This window comes from Mesocricetus auratus, unplaced genomic scaffold (genome assembly GCF_017639785.1).
Source record: "Mesocricetus auratus isolate SY011 unplaced genomic scaffold, BCM_Maur_2.0 Super-Scaffold_100008, whole genome shotgun sequence".
Lineage (NCBI taxonomy): Eukaryota > Metazoa > Chordata > Mammalia > Rodentia > Cricetidae > Mesocricetus > Mesocricetus auratus.
Window position 1 is genome coordinate 57,273,384 of NW_024429192.1, and position 19,404 is coordinate 57,292,787.

The 19,404-nt window shown below is 46.2% G+C and overlaps 1 protein-coding gene across 4 annotated transcripts in view; it reads right to left on the bottom strand.

Annotated features, from left to right (window-relative positions):
* Heg1 (heart development protein with EGF like domains 1) overlaps positions 1 to 19,404 on the bottom strand; it is a 79,433-nt gene that overhangs the window by 20,077 nt on the left and 39,952 nt on the right. For all 4 annotated transcript variants that reach the window (XM_040750879.1, XM_040750880.1, XM_040750878.1 and 1 more), the window contains 7 exons: positions 17,671 to 18,999; positions 14,856 to 14,972; positions 13,540 to 13,659; positions 10,303 to 10,406; positions 7,662 to 7,720; positions 7,252 to 7,412; positions 3,594 to 3,728 (listed from right to left, as the gene is read on the bottom strand). In XM_040750879.1, coding sequence (XP_040606813.1) covers positions 3,594 to 3,728; positions 7,252 to 7,412; positions 7,662 to 7,720; positions 10,303 to 10,406; positions 13,540 to 13,659; positions 14,856 to 14,972; positions 17,671 to 18,999 — 2,025 coding nt within the window. The remainder of the gene's footprint in view (positions 1 to 3,593; positions 3,729 to 7,251; positions 7,413 to 7,661; positions 7,721 to 10,302; positions 10,407 to 13,539; positions 13,660 to 14,855; positions 14,973 to 17,670; positions 19,000 to 19,404) is intronic.

Here is a 19,404-nt window from a genome sequence, read left to right on the forward strand (position 1 = left end):
TCCTGGAAACGCTGGTACATCCATCTACACACCCAACCCTCATCTGCTGGGTGGGGGCTCTCCTCTCTTCGCTGTCACCCAGCCATGTGCAAGGGCCATCTGTTGTCCTGCCTGTGAGCTCCAGCTGGTGGCTTGTGCTATTCTCATTTAGCATCAAAAGCATCCTGGCTCCCTGATGTAACGACATTTCTCTAATCAAGAGTGGGTGAGGTCGCTCAGTGGGTAAAGAAAGACATTGGCCACCAAGCATGCTGACCTGAGTTTAAGCCCCAGGACCCACATGGTGGAAAGAGAAGTGACTCCATCAAGTTGTCCTCTGATCACCACATGTACTTACGACAAACAAATGAACAAATATATACATATATATGCATAACATATTTTTTAAAGGGTATATCCACCATTTGTCAAAGACTGAGTATTCCTGTGTACCTGGTGTTGCTCTTGGGACTCTCAGGGAAAACCTTTCTGGTAAAGACAATCCCAGTTCCTCACATACCCCAGAGGGACTCTGACCCCATAGCACTAGAGACAGAACGAATGTAACAAGAATTTGCATATATGGCCTCACTGGGTTTCTCCTACTGCTAAGGTTCAAAATCAAGTTTAAAGTACACTAAGTCGAGACGTATTGATCCCAAGACACATTTGTTGCCCTATGGTCACTTCAATAGACACTTGAACCCTACCTACTACAACGTGCTGAGCCCTATCCTAGATACAATCTTCACTCCTAAAGTAGTTGTCATTGAAGAGATGAAGACTGTTAGAATCTGGGTTGCAGAGATGGCTCAGTGACTAAGAGCCAAGAGACAGGCCTTTGGCTCCCAACCACCTTAACTCCCACTTTGGAGGATATGATGCCCTCTACTGGACTCCTAGGGTACTTGCACATGTGTAGCACATGCACCAACACACAACACATAAAATTAAAACAAAATTTTGGCCGGGCAGTGGTGGCTCCCGGCCTTAATCCCAGCAACTGGGAGGTAGCGGCAGGAGGATCTCTATGAGTTCAAGGCTAGCCTGGTCTACCGAGCAAGTTCCAGGATGGGTTCTTAAACTACACAGAGAAACCTTGCTCTAAAATCCAACACCCCCCAAAACAAAACAACAACAAAATAAATAAATCCATAAATAAATAAATAACAAAAAATAAAAATTTGCCAGGCCTGATGATGCATGTCTTTAGTCCCAGCACTAAGGGGGCAGAGGAAGGATGATCTCCATTCAAGGCCAGCCAGGACTACAGAGTGAGACCCTGCTTTAAAAAACAAAGCACCTCCCAAAAACCCAAACATTTAAAAATGCTAGTCTCACTCTGGTCAGAAGGGGGAAATAGGTTTCTAGAATTGATGCCCGCATGATAGAAGGAAACTAAGCAGCCCAGGAAGGACACATTTTAATTTTAAATGTCTGTGCTAGCACAAATGGCCAGAAGATGTCACTGCTAGGCCATCTGAAGTGCTAGAGTCCACAAAACTCCAGTATCCAGTCATTAGAAGCTCATGACCACTGCTTGAGGCAGGGCCTCACCTGTGGTCAACAACAAGTCCCCAGGCTTGTCAGGGTCTTCCCATGCTATTTCTTAGTCATTACTGGGTAAACATAAGATTGGTAGCACCTGTGTCACTTAAAGCACACATACTGAAAATGATAACCCAAAAAGGATCACGGTGACATGTGCCTGGAATCTTTGGGAAGCTGAGACAGGAAGATTGGGAGCTTGAGGACAGCGGAGCTACCTAAAATGCTGTAATTCAAGCTATCCTTTGCCAAGTTTTTATGTGGTATACACACATGCCTCACACAGACATCACTACACCATCTTTGCCATCCTATCCAAGCTACATATAAAATTGAAGTAGAAGACCTTCTTTTAGAGGCTTATCCAATGCCACCTCTGACCAAGGTTGCCTGTAAGAGACAGTTAGGACATTGCCCACTTGGAGTAGAAAGAAGTGGCCCAAGCCAGTCAGGAGCAAGGGGGGCAGGCAGGGCCATTCTTGAAGTACTGTTCATGAAGCCAGCTCCTCTACACATCCACAATCCTGCTCACCTTTGTCACAGACACCAAAGCACACAGCACAGTACCACAACACACACCGACTTCAACACTGTCACTTTCCTACAAGCAGCTGAGCTCCAGCCCCCACTTCTAAGGAGGGTGGGAAAGCAGATAAAAAGGGGTTAGGAGCATTGTCTTCAAGGCAAAGCAACAGTCTGGCATGACCATGCAATGCTGAGAACCAATCACACCAGGCCCGAAGCTACACTCGGAAAGCGGGTGTTCCTATCACAGGTCCCATGTGGAAGGCTCACAGGGGACTTCGAAAGAATTTTCTATCTGAACCTAACACCGTCAGAAAGTCTAAGGTTCAAGATGAAAGTGCTTCCCGAAACATATTTCTATATTCTTTTGATGAAATGAGTCCTCTAAGGAGAAGTCCTGACCCAAGTGGCATGTCACCTTGCTCTTGTATGTGATTTTTCTCTAGGATCCCAGTACATCTGCCACAAGCAAGGGTTGACTGAGTAGGAAATCTGTGCCGTCCCATTGTGACTGTGAAAAAGTAGCCTCTGTATTGCCAGGCTGGTTGATCATTAAACGGTAGCAGTTTTCGGAGCCAGGGAACATGGCACTCTGGATCAGAATAAAACTGATTTCAAGGCAGACTTTTTGAACCACACTCATTGAGGGTGGACTTCATCTCAAATGGAGTGAATTTCTTCAGCTTCTAAAAGACTGGCAGAATGAGGCTGGAGAGATGGCTCAGAGGTGAAGAGCACTGGCTGCTCTTCCAGAGGTCCCAGAAACCACATGGTGGCTCACAACCATCTACAATGGGATCTGGTGCCCTCTTCTGGCCTGCAGGAATACATGCAGAGCACTCATACATAAAACACAAATGAATAAACATAAAAAGGCTGGGCAGAATTAGATTTCTATTCTCCAACACACCAAGAAATCTTCTAAATAGTAACCCATCAAATCAACAACAACAACAACAGTAAATTCAAGAGCAAGTCCCCAAGTACCGCTTTAGACACAGCCTTCTGTCGTTCTCAGGACAAAGTGTCACTGCATTCATTTCAAAGAGGAAACTGAGGCTCAGAGAAATCAAGTGCCTGCTTAAGATGAAACCTAACTGACGAGGCAGACTGTGGCTCTGACCCAGTGTCCTGGTGTCCCGGGCATCAGTGAGTACACTCACTACTCAGTCACGGTGTCCCCTGAAAAACCCAGGCTCCGTTCTGTGCCTGCATTTTCACCTTCAGGGGTTAACAAGCAACACACAAAACTTTGGGAATAAAAATATTTTTTCTAACTTCTTCCAACTGGAAGAGAGGTGAAGGGGACCCTTGTGACAGCTTTCATTCTCTTTCCTTCTGAAGAGGTCTGGCTAACCCAGCATGCACAGGGAGATACATGCAAGGAGATAGTGTATCTGCTTGTGCTGCGAGTCAACTAGCAAGAACCAGTTACCCCCAATTTAGAAGTGTCACCCCCAGAGCAGAGACTACCAGCATGGCATGCACTGCATCCCCCTGTCTCAGGAAGGCATCTAGAACTGCTGGGAACCCGTCGCTACCTCGGCAAGAGTGATCCATCTTGTTGAACTGAAAGTAGCCTGACTTGCATTGACACAGGGCGACGCCATCCAGGTCGGTGCAGATGGAGGTCTCTCTGTCACATTCTGGACTCTTCCGCTTGCACAGGCTGCCCGCTGGGATGTGGAAACAGGACAGTGAGAACAAACCAAACCTCTTCCTCACACCTTAAGAGGCACGAACTTGTTATTTCAAGAGGCTAAGAGTCTCCGTGGAGCCATAGTCCTCCTCTCAGAGGCAACAGCCTCTGCCACTTGCTTCCGGGTCACCGCTAGTAAATACATCTTCACAAGCATTCCCTGTGAAGAAAGCAAGTTGAGGAAGGAAAGGGCTCTGCCCAACCTACAGATGCAGCCTCACTGTGGTATATTCTGTACCTGCACTGGGTGTCGGGCAGGTAGGGTTTCTGGAACAGACCCAGAAAATGTGACCTTGTTTTTAGCGAGTTAAGAGCTTGGACCAAACCCAACCATTTTGGGCCAGAGAAGTCTCAAATGGAAGCATGTCTGGGCTCTGTGTGTCCTCAGGGTCCCCAGGACCAGTCCTTGAGGTAGGGCAGCTTGCTTTGTGCCCAGGAGGATTTATTACAGGGACAGGTTTGAATGGTTCCCCAGGGTTGGCAGGAAGCTGTGTGTCTGGCTGTCTTCACGCTACAGGGGTGACTTCTTGAGGTTTATTCAGCACTGAGTCTTCAGTGCAGAGACCAGCAAGTGAGCATGTGCAGGGGTGAAGGGGGTGGGGGGTGTCACAATGGCCCATCAGTCACCACACCATCACCAGGAGAAACAGAAACAAGCAAGGAAGGAGGCCAGCTTTGAGGCCACTTCCACGTTCATTTGTGGGCTTTATTCACTGTGTGGATGATGAAGAATCAGCTTGTTAGTATCAGAAGTATTCTCTGCTGGGTGCCTCCTTTATGAGGTTTTATATAGCAAACAAAGTGAAGGATACAGTTTACCACCCAAGATAAGAAGGGGCACACGTAAATGGGTGTACAGAAAAAACAGACCTATGAAACCAACTCAATAGTGGCTAGTAACTTATCCACACATGCACAAGGTAAAGTAAGGCAGATGTGTGCTGTTGCTGTTGGGGGTCAGCAGCAAGGTCAGCATGGGGGAGAGCTGCCATGAGATGGGCAGTATGAAAGGCGGGTGTCAGTGCAGGCACAGTCTCTCCTCCTGCATCTCAAAGAAGAGGCAAGAGCTCTTCAGACGGTTCTGATTATTATGGCTGCAAGAGTAACCCTTGTCTGCGAAGTTCTAGTGATGAGAGCTGATGCAGGGCTTGACAGCCCTCGTGGAATTCCCAGCATCCACCCCTTTGAGAGTCCTGAGAGCTGAGGATGGGAGACAGCCCCGGTCCAAATGGGGTGAGTTAGGGTCCAGCTTCAATTCTCAGTGCCGCATTGCCTATCTTTATCATCGGAAGCTGACGTATTAAATCTGAGTTCCTTTGTTCACTATAAAAAGTCTGTATTTAAGGGGAAACTTTTAAATGGAAAAGAAAATCTCACCCAGCAAACTCTACGGAGCTAGCACCAGGGAGGACCTTGGCCTCCACAACCTCTCATCTCACTTCTTTGAAGGCTCTGCCAGTCAACTAGTTAACAGAGAGCAACACCTCTTGATAAATCCATGTCCAGGCCATCCTAGCCTGCGAAATGCCCGGTCTCATTAGGCATTTTCTGGAAGTCAATGTTAATTTTTCATTCCATCCTGTCTACTGATCTGGGATGCTAGCAAAGATATTCATTGCTATGCCAAAGCATCCATTTCCCGCCCAACATCAGATTCTTGTTTGAACAGGAGGGCAGTCCTGCCCCTGCTACGAGGAGCCAGTTTCCTCTGCCTTCTCAAAGATCATTTTTCATAAAGCCATCCAACAGGACCTTGCAGAGTCTCACTTAAATCGACCCCTGGTGGATGTGAGTCTTCGGCATTCACAATTCCCATGGTCTTTCCTGGCCATAGCATCCATCAAAACAGACAATGGGCATACACATGAGTCTAAGGCGGAGGCATTCCGCAGGGGATTTCCACAGTCCCTAAACCTCAGCAGACCATGAGAACTAAAGTGCTTTGAAAGGATGGAGGCGGACATTCAGTGAACTGAAGGGAGAAAACGATGCTTAGCAATGCCAATGCCTCGCTGCCCAGATGCTGGAGACCCAGGTGTGTAGAACCTGCTGATCTAGCCTTCCTCTCTGGCTCCAGAAAAATTACCAGAGCTGGACTTCTTGACTAAACCTAGAGAAGGTCTGGAGGGAAAACAAGGGTGTGAACCCAATTTTGGCCCACATGGATGGCTGTCTTTATCCTCAAGGGACTGGAAAGGAGCAGTGAGGACGGCCTCAAGGTGACAGGAGTCTTCCCATAAGCCACACGGGGGCAGTCCAAACAAGGCAGCTGACTGAGTAGGCACAGCTAGGAACAGGCTCTTACAAACCCACATAATCCAGCCACTTGATCTGCATGTGCTGGCAACAGAAAGCATCCTGGCTCCATGCTGACCACACAATGTGCAGGCCAGAAATGGTTAGCAAACTGAAGGGTACCTACCTCAGTGGGAGAAAAAAAAAAAAAAAAAAAACGGTACCTTTGAGTCCTTGGCAAGAGAAACAAAAACATAAAACCAAAGCCCTTCAAAGTTTCTAGCACACTGTAACAGGGCATGAACTTTGAAACAAGACACTCTGACTCGACTATGTTTAGTCCGTTTCCCCCACCCCCAACTACTAAACAGCCAACCCCCAAGAGCTTATCTGACAATGGAGGGATAAGTGCCAACTCCCAAGCTCTGCAGTGCATTTGCTCATGCAAGGAAAGCCCCTGGACCAGAAGTTATGAAATCCTGACCTATTGGGAATATCCTAGACCAACCAGCGGATATGGCATCAAAACCCGATACCTTCAATTTATGTCTAACATCTGGATGCCAGATGGGGAGGCTTAGCTTAGGCTCTCTTTCCTTTGCCAACCCTCATCAGTGGTACAGCGAACTAACCAGAGTCCACTTTGATCACTTACAATGTGCCAGCAGGGACTAGCTTTCTTTGCCTAGAGGCACTTCTGATTCCAGAAAGTTTCCTTCTCCCAGGTGTAAAACTATCCCCACAAGATGCAAGTGTGCCTTCCAGAATTATCTTTAATCATCTTCATTGGCCTAACCCTGACACAGGGCAAGAGCCTCTACAAAACAAGAGCTAAGGAAGGGAGGCCCTCATCATTACAGCATTCCTGCTATACACTCTTTGATTGTCATATGTTTTTAAAGACAGGAAACAAACAAAAGATAGGTAATACTGCACACAGGTCTTTGTTTGTTCTTAGTAATCACCATACGAAGGTTGACGGATCATTGACAAGTCTATTCGTCACTCCCTGTCTCCCTAGGAGACAGGAGTAAGCTCCTATAGCATCGTCTCACTCCAGCACTCACAGAAGAAGCAGAAGGAGCCAGACGCCAAGGACTAGACACCTAAGGGCCATGTGCAGACAGAACTGTGTGCAGCTGAGAATCCTGAAGGCCTATGCTTCAGACCTGCTAAAGGTAGGCTCTGTGAAGGAGCTTGCCTGAGCCCCAAACACCTCCCGTGTCTCCCCGCTCTATGTGAGTCCTAGAGGAATCCCTCCTTACCTCTAAAGATCCGCCTCTGAGACCCCAAGAGCTGGCAGACTTCAGCAGAGGACCTGCAGGAGTTGACATATTTCTGGATCCCGTCAGCCAGGTCAAATAGTGTCACATTGGAGGCCAGGGCAAAGGTGGACTGCAGTGAGATCGCCAGTGTACTGGGCTCTCTGTGGGCAAAGTTAGTAAGTGAGGCCTTAACTGACCAAAGGTGACATGTGAGTCCCAGGCGGTTTGCAGGTAAATGTTACTGCCGTTCTCCTGCGAAAGGAGAGCACGAAGGTCCAGTGACCTCGGCCTTGGGTTACCCAGTGGATTGGTCATTAAAACAGAGGCCGCCTTCATTTTGATCACCCATGTGGGAATAGCCCCTCTATTCCATCGACCAGTTCACAAGCAAAAGAAATTCTGTTTCTTACCTAGACACGCCAACTGTAGATCGGATATAACCAGGCAACGTTGAAAAACACAAGTTTAACTGAAACGAAGAACAGGGCTGTCAGACAAAATCCCTGAACCAAGAATCCATTTCCTATTTTCAGGATAAAATAGGTAGTTCCTAGCCATCAAGTTATCAGCAGGCAGCCTTATCTAAAGCACTGTAGCCTTGTGTTCCTCTTCTGAATATCTTTCTGTTGTTCCCCGAGAACAAAGGGAGTAGGGCAGACAGTGGGGAAATCTTGGCAGGAAATGATGTTCAGAGAAACACCCTTGGAAACAAAACATCTTCAAAGGAGAAAATCCCTTCTAAGATCCAGGGTTTCAAAAAACCCCAGCAACTGTTTATTTGGACTCTGCATAGTGAGCAAGCTTGCTGGAAAAGCTCAGCTTCTCTCAGCTCCCCAGGTCTGAAGGGCCCCACAGGCTCCTCATAACCTGCAATGAGTTGACCTCACTCAAAGATAGGTCTTCCTCAGAAAGTCTCTCTGTGGGAGGTTACATGACGTGGGTCAAGAGCTCTTTTGTTGAGAACAAATTAAGAGCGATGTGTTTGCCTTGTGCCCCAGAGAGAACAGGAAGACCTCAGCCACATAAAGCATTGTGCCTGCCTCCTTAGCAGCAGCCTCCACAGTCAAGCTGGGCCTCCTTAGCAGCCCTCCACAGCCTGGAGATCCCTTTTATGGAGCAGAGAGTCTCGATATCTCATCCCAGACAGACCCACCTGTCTTCAGAGTCAATGTTCCAGAGCTCCCTAACTTGGGAAGATGGGGTCAAGTGGGGGATATTATCAAATGGTTTGCAGCTCTGTACATTATTACTTTATAGTCTAAGCGCAATGGTTTATCATTGTTGCTTTATTATTAACTTTTTATCCAGGTATGAACAGAATACCATCTTGGAAAAGCCCATGCTGGTAGTGTCCAGATGGCTGTTTAATTCTTTATGTTAGTTGGGTTCAGGTGTGTCATGACTCAGTGTATGATATGGTGACATTTGGCCAAATAAGCAGGAAATATTAGGCAAGTTGCATAGTACAGTGTAACATGAAGGACTTGTACTTTTGCACAGGGCTCTGATCTCCTACACGGTGTAAGAAGAGAATATTTACCTGCAGGATAACCAGGAAGCAGCCATGGGAGAGCAATGGACCCACTTTTGACTAGAGAGATCATGCTTCTCTCTGTCCTTGAAGGCAGTTTCTAAGACTCACAGTGTCCTTCTTGATAATAACGATTTTAGTGAGCTGGGACTCCTGGGCCATGCCAGAGTATCTGGCATAGTCCTTATGACTACCCATGTGATCACACTAATAGTATGAACAATGGAGGGAACTCTGGGTCTAGGGACTAAAGTCAGCCATATGGACAGTCAACCACATCTATTTATGGCAAAGTGCAAACAAATGCTTCAGACACTAAGGCTCAGGTGAGCATTGTGGTTGGCAATACTCCATATTGCCAAGAGGTATCAGCAATGTCAATAACACCACAGGGGCAGAGCAACCAGAAGCTTTGCATTTGGGATCCCCAGACTCTGCCCCATGCATATTGTCCCTTAGCTAATTTTAATTTAAGTCCTTTTAGTGCAATGAACCACATATATGAAGATATTGGTCTTCAACAAGTTCTGTGAGTCCTCCTAATAAATTAATGAAATTTAGAGTGCTCTTAGAAAGCCCAAAACTTGCAGTTAGTGTGAGTAACACAGGTGACCTAGGAGACTGCTTTCAACTCTGCTTCCACTTGGTGTGGACTCGGACAAGGCCATCAATTTCCAGAGTCTCCCAGTCTTCCATCTGAAAATGTGTCACCTACCCTCTTACAGGACTGAGCATCTGACATAGTCCCTGTCATACATTAAATGCTCAGTAGACATAGAAATGGAATTAAAACACAAATAAAATCCACAGTCCTATAAGAACACTTAATTCCTGGCTAATATATGAACTCCAATTTAATGTAATAGCAAATCTAACTTTAAGTCATGTCTAATTTAGTATAATGGCAAATTGCAGTTCCCAAACACCAAATCTTTGACTTGGGCAGCAATGGAGATCAAAATATATTGTCTGAGTTTTGTTTTTACTTCTTTTTTTCTCCATTTTAAAAAGAAATAATAGCAAAGAGGGAAAGAGCAGCATCTAAGGCCCTAGATAATTTTCATTGTGAGCTCATAAGTCCAGTTAATTGGAATTAGTAGAAGGCCACTGGCATCCTTCAAGGAGAAAGAGTGACCTTTCTAAGCTCTGAAGACACAGGGAGAGAGAAGGTCATATCAGGTGTCAAGAGGGGATGTGTTTCTGGATCCTTCCTCTTTACCAGAAGTGCACACTGGTGCAGGGCATCACCATGTCTGTTAACTGTGTTTACACATGAAAAAGAAACCTCTTAGCAGATAGGGACTGTGCCTGTAGATGTATCTGAGCAGCACTCATCCTGGACACTGCAGATCCCAACACTTCCTATTTCCCGGGTACTTTTCGCTTCACCTTGAACTTTTTCTTCTAAGGACAAAAGCAAGTTTGGGGAATATAGATGATTCTGACTAGTGCCCAATTCTGAACGAAATCTGGTCTAGAAAACAATGGGTGAGCATGAAGAGTCCTTTCTGGAGACTTACTGTTTGAGCGATCTCGTTTTCAACCTCGTGAATGTCAGAATGGTTTTCCACAGTAGTATTGAGAAAAGTCTTCTTTAATTTAAACTCAGTCACGAAGGTTCTAACTGAAGAGGAAAATGTTGCCTGTTAAGCCATACAACAGAGAGACCAACACAAGGCTATGTATTTGTAAACCTCTGCAGTGGCCAGCTTTATTCTCATACAGGACAATCTGTGTGAGGATGAAGACCACACCTTCCTGTTCTAGAAGGTAGCCAAGGGGCGACAAAGGGGCAGGACAAACATTTGTAGTGGGTGTAGACCCCAAGGTGCTAAAGACTCTACAATTATCAGACACACAGTGAAAACAACCCACATTAGAAATACCACTGGGTCCAGAAATGGGGTAAGCATTCCCATTTTTAAGGCCTATTTCACTCATAAAATAAAATTCTAGTTAACACCAATTTGTGCTGATTGGCTCTGAGGGGAACAGGACTTGGAAATGGGCAGAAAACCAAAAATTAGTACTGGTGGACTCACTGAAACCCCGCCTTCACAACTTGTTTCTAGAACTGGCTCTTATCTTTCATTATATTAAATTAATGTCTAAATTAGTACTGGTGGACTCACTGAAACCCCGCCTTCAAACCTGTTTCTAGAACTGGCTCTTATCTTTCATTATATTAAATTCATATCTTTCCCTCTGGATGGAAGAAAAATAACCCAAAACAGCCTGCGAGGCCTTTCTAAAATGGAAAGCCTGCATGCTGAATTAAGAGGAAAGGCCAGCAAATGAGCCAGGGAAAACATCTAACATCTTAGAGTTAACTGTCTAAAGCCCTTAATCCTTATTCAACATCCTTTTGCTTATTCTACAGTTCAGTGAAGCCAGCTGCTTAGGACTCTTTCTGAACAGCAGGCAGCTCTTTGAAAACACTCTTGGCCAAGGGAAGGCATTTCAGCATGCTCTAATTTGCATGTTCCTGTGATGTTTACGAACAATGAAGCCAAATGACTTGAAAAGGGAAAGATGACTGTTAGCACAATTGAACCTCATTCCTCCCATCTGTGCTACCTGTGGGACACTCTGCACACAAGCTTTCAGGACAGTCACCTGACCTGGTCATCTTCTCTTCTCACATGCCCAGGTTCAAATACAGGCTCTCCATATATGCACAGGATAAGGGGTGGATACACATAAGTTTTCTGAATGTGCTTTCTGTTTTTAGTGTGAGTAATATTGCCTGCCTTCTCCCAAACCCTGGCCTCTTTCTGACAAGGAATTTACTGGAGGCATTTATTTATTTAGGTTTTTTTGAGACACGGCTTCTCTATGGAGGTCTGGCTGTCCTAGAACTCACTCTACAGACAAGGCTAGCCTCAAACTCAGAGATCTGCCTGCCTCTGCCTCCCAAGTAAAGCAATTAAAGGTGTGAATCACCACCACCACCACCACCACCACCACCACCACCACACACACAGACAGACAGATGTGTAATGTGTGATCACAGAGTTAATATTAGTAATTAAATTTGGAATAAAAAAATCTATGCTTGCCAATGGCTTATCAAGGGAAATCAGAATAACTTGGCAAATTATAGCAAATGAAATTGAAATGGCCTGTGAATTTATTGCTACTCAATAAATTTTGACATTGTGGAAAGACACAGATGTGTCTGTGTTTCTAATATACACTAGTATTCAAGACAACTTCCATGGCTGCAGTTACATCATCTAGCTTTAAGACAGGCATTTAAAAAATTATTACATATGGTTACTCTGCATGTGCTTTGTGCATGTGTGTGTGTGTTCATGTGCCAAAGCACTTGTGTGAAAGTCAGAGAACAGCTTGCAGGAACCGGTTCCCTCTTTCTACCATGTAGGTCCCAGGAATCGAATTCAGGCGGTCAAACCTGTCAGCAGGTGCCTTTACCTGTTGAGTCCTCTCACTGGCAGATTTTTATATTTCAGTTTAACTGCTGATTTCACTAGTGACCTATAACAACTCGTCTGCATTGAGAGCAGCTTGTTTTCATAGCATCCAGTCTGGCAGATGCTGCCTCCAGTCTGGACGGCTCTTTACCACACTCAGAGCTTGCTCAAACCGGTCATTTTGTTCGACATTCTCAAAACCTTGAGCGAGAAGTGGAGCAGACTGTCATCTGATTTTACAGATGAGGAAATAGAGGGCCTGGTTATGTGTTGCAGGTGGTGGCTGAGAGCCTGAAGCCAGGTGCTTGAAACCTGCTGGCAACTGTACTTTCCACGGGGCTTCAAAACATAAATAAAAATGAAAATATTCTCATGTCCTTCATCCTTCAACTGCATACTCTCATCTAGTTCCTCATAGGATATGGCTACAGGAAGCACATTAGTTACCCAAACGTACATAAACTATTACAATAAGAGGAATTTTTGATTTTGACTCATGTCTACATCTGTAGATTTTTCTTTCTAAAAATAATGCCCAATTCTTATATTTCAAACAATCTTCAAAATTCTTACTTTAGGAAAGTGCCAGACTTAAGAAGCCCCTTCTGCTTAAGGGTAATAGGAATTCATGCAGACAATACTTGCAGAAGACAGACATTCATTCTCTCAAAAACATTGACTCAGCACATGTGCCTAAGGTGTCACACTGAGGAATTGAGGCCAATTCAAAGGCAAGTCATTTTACCCGATAGTTTCCTTCCACAGCTTTGAAACAGTATTTCTCATTCTAATTTCTCCAGCAAGTAAGGTATTAAATTCAGCAACCTAACATGGGCCACATCCTGTATGCAAGAATACTCTTCCAATGCACACACTCTTGTATAACAGAAAGAACTTTGGGCTGGGAACCAGGACTCATCAGCAGTGACCCAAGCTTGGCCTCTCTTCAGAGCCTTAGTTCTCACTGGGTTTGTTGATTTGCTTTTTAATCTGTAAGATGAAGAATGAATTTGAAACCAATGAGCTTCATGGACCTGCCAAATGAGGAACAAAATATGACCATATGGCAGATCCCGGCAACAGCCGTGTCAAAGTGCATCTGTCTATGGCTAACAACTTGATGACCACTTTTAAAAAACTAGAAGAGTGTGTGTACACAGAGGGCAATCAGAATTCTACTCTTTTCTCACTCTAAACCTGCAAAACAAAACAACTGTGTTTCACTTCCTTCTATTGTCCTGAATTTTATATCTTGGAAAAAGACTGGCTTTGATTAGGAAGAAAAACGGTCAATAAGTTCTAAGACAGACTTAACACTCTTACCCAGATTGCATATTCCTTTCTCCAACTGATACCCAACTGGGCATCTGCAGGTGAAAGATCCCTGAGTATTGTTGCACATGGCTAGGGGTGGACAGGGGCTTGAGAGGCATTCGTCCACATCTGCAGAGGAGGACAAACAAGAGCACGTTGATGGGATAGCAGACAGAGAATTATAATCCAGCGTGTCCTGAGAACCTAGTGGCACTCTGTGCAGTGTCCTGAGAACCTAGTGGCACTCTGTGGAGTGTATCCGGCGTGTCCTGAGAACCTAGTGGCACTCTGTGGAGTGTATCCGGCATGTCCTGAGAACCTAGTGGCACTCTGTGCAGTGTCCTGAGAACCTAGTGGCGCTCTGTGGAGTGTATCCGGCATGTCCTGAGAACCTAGTGGCACTCTGTGGAGTGTATCTGGCGTGTCCTGAGAACCTAGTGGCACTCTGTGGAGTGTATCCGGCGTGTCCTGAGAACCTAGTGGCACTCTGTGGAGTCTGGTACGAAAGAAGAGCAGGAAACCACCATTGTCCTCAAGGGGTGACTACCTGTCAGGCAGAGGCAGCCATATGAGAATTAACTAGACTATAAAGCAGGATTTGAATGTGCAGAGCTGTACATAGATCTGGTTTGATTGTTGTTGGATTTTGTTGTTGTTTTGAGACAGGGTCCCATCCTTTTATCCCTGACTGGCCTGGAACTCACCATGTAGACCAGGGTGACCTTGAACTCAGAGAACCCACTATTTCTGACTCCTGGGTGCTGGGATGAAAGACATGCCTAGCAGAAACAGTAAACTTTGATGCAGGGGAGAATTAAAGACTGTTTTAAATACTATTTAAATATAAATAGGACTAAGGAGACGTCAACAAGCAGATATCTGGGAAGAGGCTATGTCCCAGGCTGAGGAGACAGCAGAGTATAGGCATCTTTAGGGAGCTGTAGATGGTCCAGTGTTGCAGGGGTGTAGACAAGCTTTGGAATAAAACCAGGTCTGTACCATACTGTAGTCCTTCATGCCACCATATACAACACACCAGCATGCTAGTACTCAAGCAAGAAAACTGGGAAACTGAAAACCTTACCCTTGCACGCTATGGAAGAAAAACGTTCTTTTAAAAATGACTGTGTGTGAACACATGAGTGAGGGTGCCTGCAGAGGGTAGAGGTGTCCCATTCATTTGCGGCTGAAATGAGCTACCCGATATGGGTGACAGGATCCAAACTTTGGCCTTCTGCAAGTGCTGTCAACTCTGGAAAAAGCATCTTATTGACTAGCCCGACAACCCCAGGTAACATTATAATAAATGTTCCCATCTCTCTTACCCACACTGCAGTTGTCCCCTTGCCAGGCAGGTGGGCATACACATCGATACCCATGACCGGTGAGGTCCACGATGCATTCGCCATCATGAAGACAAGGGTTCACGGTACAGCTGTTGACTGAACACATGGCAGGAAAACACAGGCAATGTCAGAGCAACCCTGGGAAACATCTCATTTTCACAGCTGATGTTTGGTTCTCGCCTAGGTTTGTTTGCTTGCCCTGGAAAATCACTCTCCTAAAATAGAACAGGGTCCCAAGAGGTGCGAAGACAGAGGTGATGAAACTGGGCACTGATACTAGCTTGTATTCATATTGCTAGATAATTAGATTCCCCAAATACAAGTATGGCTATTAAACGCTGCTTACAGGCCACTCTATTCAGGACTGATAATTATATTGCCTTTGTGGTACTTAGAAAATTCTACCAGACTCAGTGAATGTCAAGTTAAAGCACATTTTAAGGTGGAAAGAATTCACGGTCAACTCTAAGACTCACTCTATGTGTAGACAAATGTACACATACGCATAGCTTACTTTTTCTCTTGGATTTTATCCAAAGTATAGAAACATTTATCTGAAAAACCTTGAAACATACATACTTGTTGTTGCTATGCTTTTTGTTGTTTTGTTTTATTTTGAGATGGTCTCATGTAGCCCAGGCTGGCCTCAAATTACTTATATAGCTCAGGCTGGACTTGAACCCCTGATCCACCTAACTACCTCCCAAGTTCTGAGATTATACACATTCACCACCATGGTCAGCTTCTGTATGACTTGAAATTTAACCTGGCCTCCACAGATTGTGTGCTATTGAGAAAATTGTCAGTTAAACATTGCAACAACATCTCCTTTTTCTTTACTTTTTGAGGCAGGGTCTCATGTAGTTTGTGCTGGTCTCAAACTCCTAGGTAGTCTGGGATGACAGTGAAATGATTCTCCGGTCTCCGCCTCCCAAGTGCTAAGATTACCAGGTGTCGCATGGTCAGCCGTTTCTCTCCATATACATAAATGGGCCCCATCTGGAGTCACGAGGGCCTTTATGGGTAAACTTTACTGTTGTCTTGGCACCTTACTCATCCCCTGCCCCAGGAGGCCCACACTCTGTTTGACTCTATATGATTAGAAGGGTCAAGCTCCAGTTGTGAAATGCCTGCTTCATATGGGGGTTTTGAAACACTCTCAGAAGAGCCTCAAGCCTACAAAACAGCGGCATCATTTGCAGGGAGGAAACCACCAGGGAACAAGGGAAAGGAAACAGAAGCCTTCAAAAGAATAACCCGAAACAGATGGGGCGCTCCAAACACGGCAATCTCCCTCTTCACGGCTATTGTTGAAACTTATTATTCTGAAATCATGTGTATGTGGGGGATTGGTATGAGCAGGTGGGTGCACTGCTTATGGAGGTCAGGAGGAGGCGTGGCATTCCCTGGAGTTGGTTGTGAGTTGCTCCGTGTGGGTGCTGGGAACCAAACTCAGGGGCACTACAAGAACACTGCACTTTAAACAGCCCCATACTTCATGTGTTACCTAGCATCACCTATATGAGCAGAGCACCTTTATATTTAAGCATGGTGCCCATTATATAATGCTATAGTCTCCAGTGACTATGCAACAAACACCCACCCACAGGGACTGTATCAGCTTTAAGGGAGTCTGGTGAACCTGGTACTGAATGCATTGGTCAGTGGAAATGAAGATTTTGGAGAAGCAATCATCTTTTACTTCTTAGACACACTCAGATTGCTGAGAAAGGGGCGCTGTAGACTAGCAGTGGGAATGGCTTATGGCCCTGTTCCCCCCAGGTCATCTTCACTGACAAATTGAAATTGTACCACTGAGACCTCTGCTGTAGCCCCCACACAGTATTCCCCTCTTTCCCTCTTTCTTAAGATGGCATCTGCCTTGCCTTCTTCAACAGCAGTTCCCCCTTACTGAGTCTGGATCAACTACAAGTCACTGTGAGCACCACGCCCTGGTGTACCTGTACCTTTCTTTGCCCTAGGTTGGCTTTCTTTTTCATACCGGAACCTTCAACACAGCTCTACAGATAACCTTATGTACCAGGTAAGGGAACTCTGGTCAAATGGCCACTGGGAAGAGGCTTGCTCAGCATCCTTCCTTTACATGTGCCCTGCTTACCAACTAGCATTGTGGAGACAAAGAGCTCTGGGCCTCCCTGGATGGAGCGCAGTCTTTGGCCCTGAAAGACCCTGAGCCCGCTAACTCGGAAGCTCGGGACTCTCTCTGGAGAGCAGGCATTCAGCCCGCCCCTGCCTCTAGCAGACCACCTCAACCTTTTGTCTTTGGTGGAGAACTTGCTGAAGACTGCATATGTTAGGCAAGCACTCTACCCCCCTTCTGCATCCTAGCCCCGCTAACACTGCTTTTGAAGTTTCTCCACTGTCCAAACCCACGTCTGTGCCTAGCTCTGACCTTAGATGAGTCAAAGACATGCTTGAGAAGCTTGGACAATAACAGGCCACGAAAGGCTACAGTTATATCCTCTATGCATAGCACACAGGGCCAAAGTGTCCTCCTTTCTCTTTCTACAGAAAGAATCATGCAACTTGGGAGGAGAGTATTGGGAGAGCCTTAGGCCCATACTGCCCATATTTCATGCTGTGTATTTCAATGGGAGTCATTCCAGGCCAACCAACAGACACTTTCAAATACTAGCCATGTCGGCACGCTCATACAGACCCAGACCCTTTGCAGCTTCGGTGCTGGACGGGGCCTAGCAGTCAATGTGTGTTTGCAGTCAAATGCTCTACCCCTGAGCTATACCCCCGATGTGTGTTTGTAAGGTGCATTTACCTGGAGTTGGAGGGGACAGTGCTGCTGGTGACTGTGGGGTGCTCTGAGCAGTGAAGCTGGTGTATCTGGAAGTCAATATTTCAGCTGTAGAAACATCTGTAGTTTGGGGTGAAGATGTTCTGAGAAAATGTGAAATTGGGCTGGCCTCCTCTTCCGGGCTGAGCATAGTGGTCACTTCCGCTGATGTGGGTGTAGTAGTCAGAGGGACAGAGGGAGTGGTAGGACCCACACGCACCCGGTTCCCTTCTGTGGTGACGGCCCCTTCTGTTGAGGTTGGTGGCACTAGAATTTCAGGGTTGGTTGGCTGGCGCTGTTTCTCAGGGGTGGTGTGCACAATGATGATGCCTGGGGTCGAAGCTTCCGTGCTTGACAGGGTGCTGGGATTGGTCATAGGAGCGTGAGTAGTCTGGGGAATGGAAGATGTCAAAGCCGGAGACATCTGGGCTAAGGTGGTGCTTGTGGCGGGAAGGGCTGGCTCTGTGGAGGACCCCATCAAGGCGGGGGGCCAGGGGGTGCCTGGAGGCAGGCTCATCGTTACTGCTTTGGTAGAGTCTGTGGGCAGAGACACCAGGCTTGGTGACTTAGCTTCTGTGATGGTTTTCTCTTGCTGTGGGGCGCTCTGGTTCTTGGGGTCTGCTGTTTGGTTACTGGGGAACGCTGCTATGGCTGATTCCACTGTTGACATCTGGACTGACGTTACACGTGGTTCCCTTGCCCTGGGTGGGACCAGGGTGGAAGATGAGTGTGGGAAGTCTGTTTGTGAGGCAGAGTGTGGGGCAAGGGTTGACACCATTAAGGAGATGGGTAAAGGTGACAGTGAGGATGACGAGGGCGTGGCTGTCTCAGAGGTAGACTTTAGCTGCTGTATGGGAGACCCAGTTGATGGGAAGGCTGATGAAAACTGGTGGGGTTGTGACACTGACGGGAGAGATGATGGAGCCCCCGAATCAGATGGGTCCTCAACAGAGTTAGTAATGGCATCAAGAACCAAGTTGTCCGGCACATTAATGGTGGATGTATAGGACGGAAGGCTGGATGTATGTAGAACCAGTGACTCGGTGGAAGACTGAGCAGGTCCACCATCATGGGAGGACACGTTACGTCCTTCAGCCTGAGAAGAAGAAAAGTCTAAGTGTGGAGAGTCTGAGATCTTAATGGAGGAAGTTGAGCTCTCGCTGGTGTCTGAGGATGAAGAGTTTTCTGTAATGGACAGTAATGCCCGTTCTCCTTTGGTGAAGGCAGACGGAACATAGGCGTGGTCTGTGTGGCCGCTGGAGGTCCTTTGTTCAGCGTCTGAGCCATGCTCTTGACCATAGCTAAGTCCAGTGACTACAAAGAGAAAAGACAAAGTTGGGTCAAGTAAACAAGAAATCTTTGAGATGGGTGTAAAGAGAAGCCTTCCCGCCAGCCTAGTTCCAGAGCCGCATCAGTCCCAAATAAACACACAGGAGGCTATATTAATTATGAAGCTGTTGGCCTTGCTTGATTCTTACTGGCTAGCTCTGACTTAAGTATTTATCCCATAATTGTTAATCTAAGTGTTTTTCTTACCGGAGAAGTTTCCGGGCTCCCTACCCCATGGCGTTACATCTCGACTCCCTGTGTTTCTCCTACCCAGAGTCCTTCTGGATTCCTAGTTCCACCTATCTTGGTTCCCTATTGGCCAACAGTGCTTTATTGGCATATACACAGGACTTCCCCCATCAGATGGGCACTGGAAAATATTCTCCATGT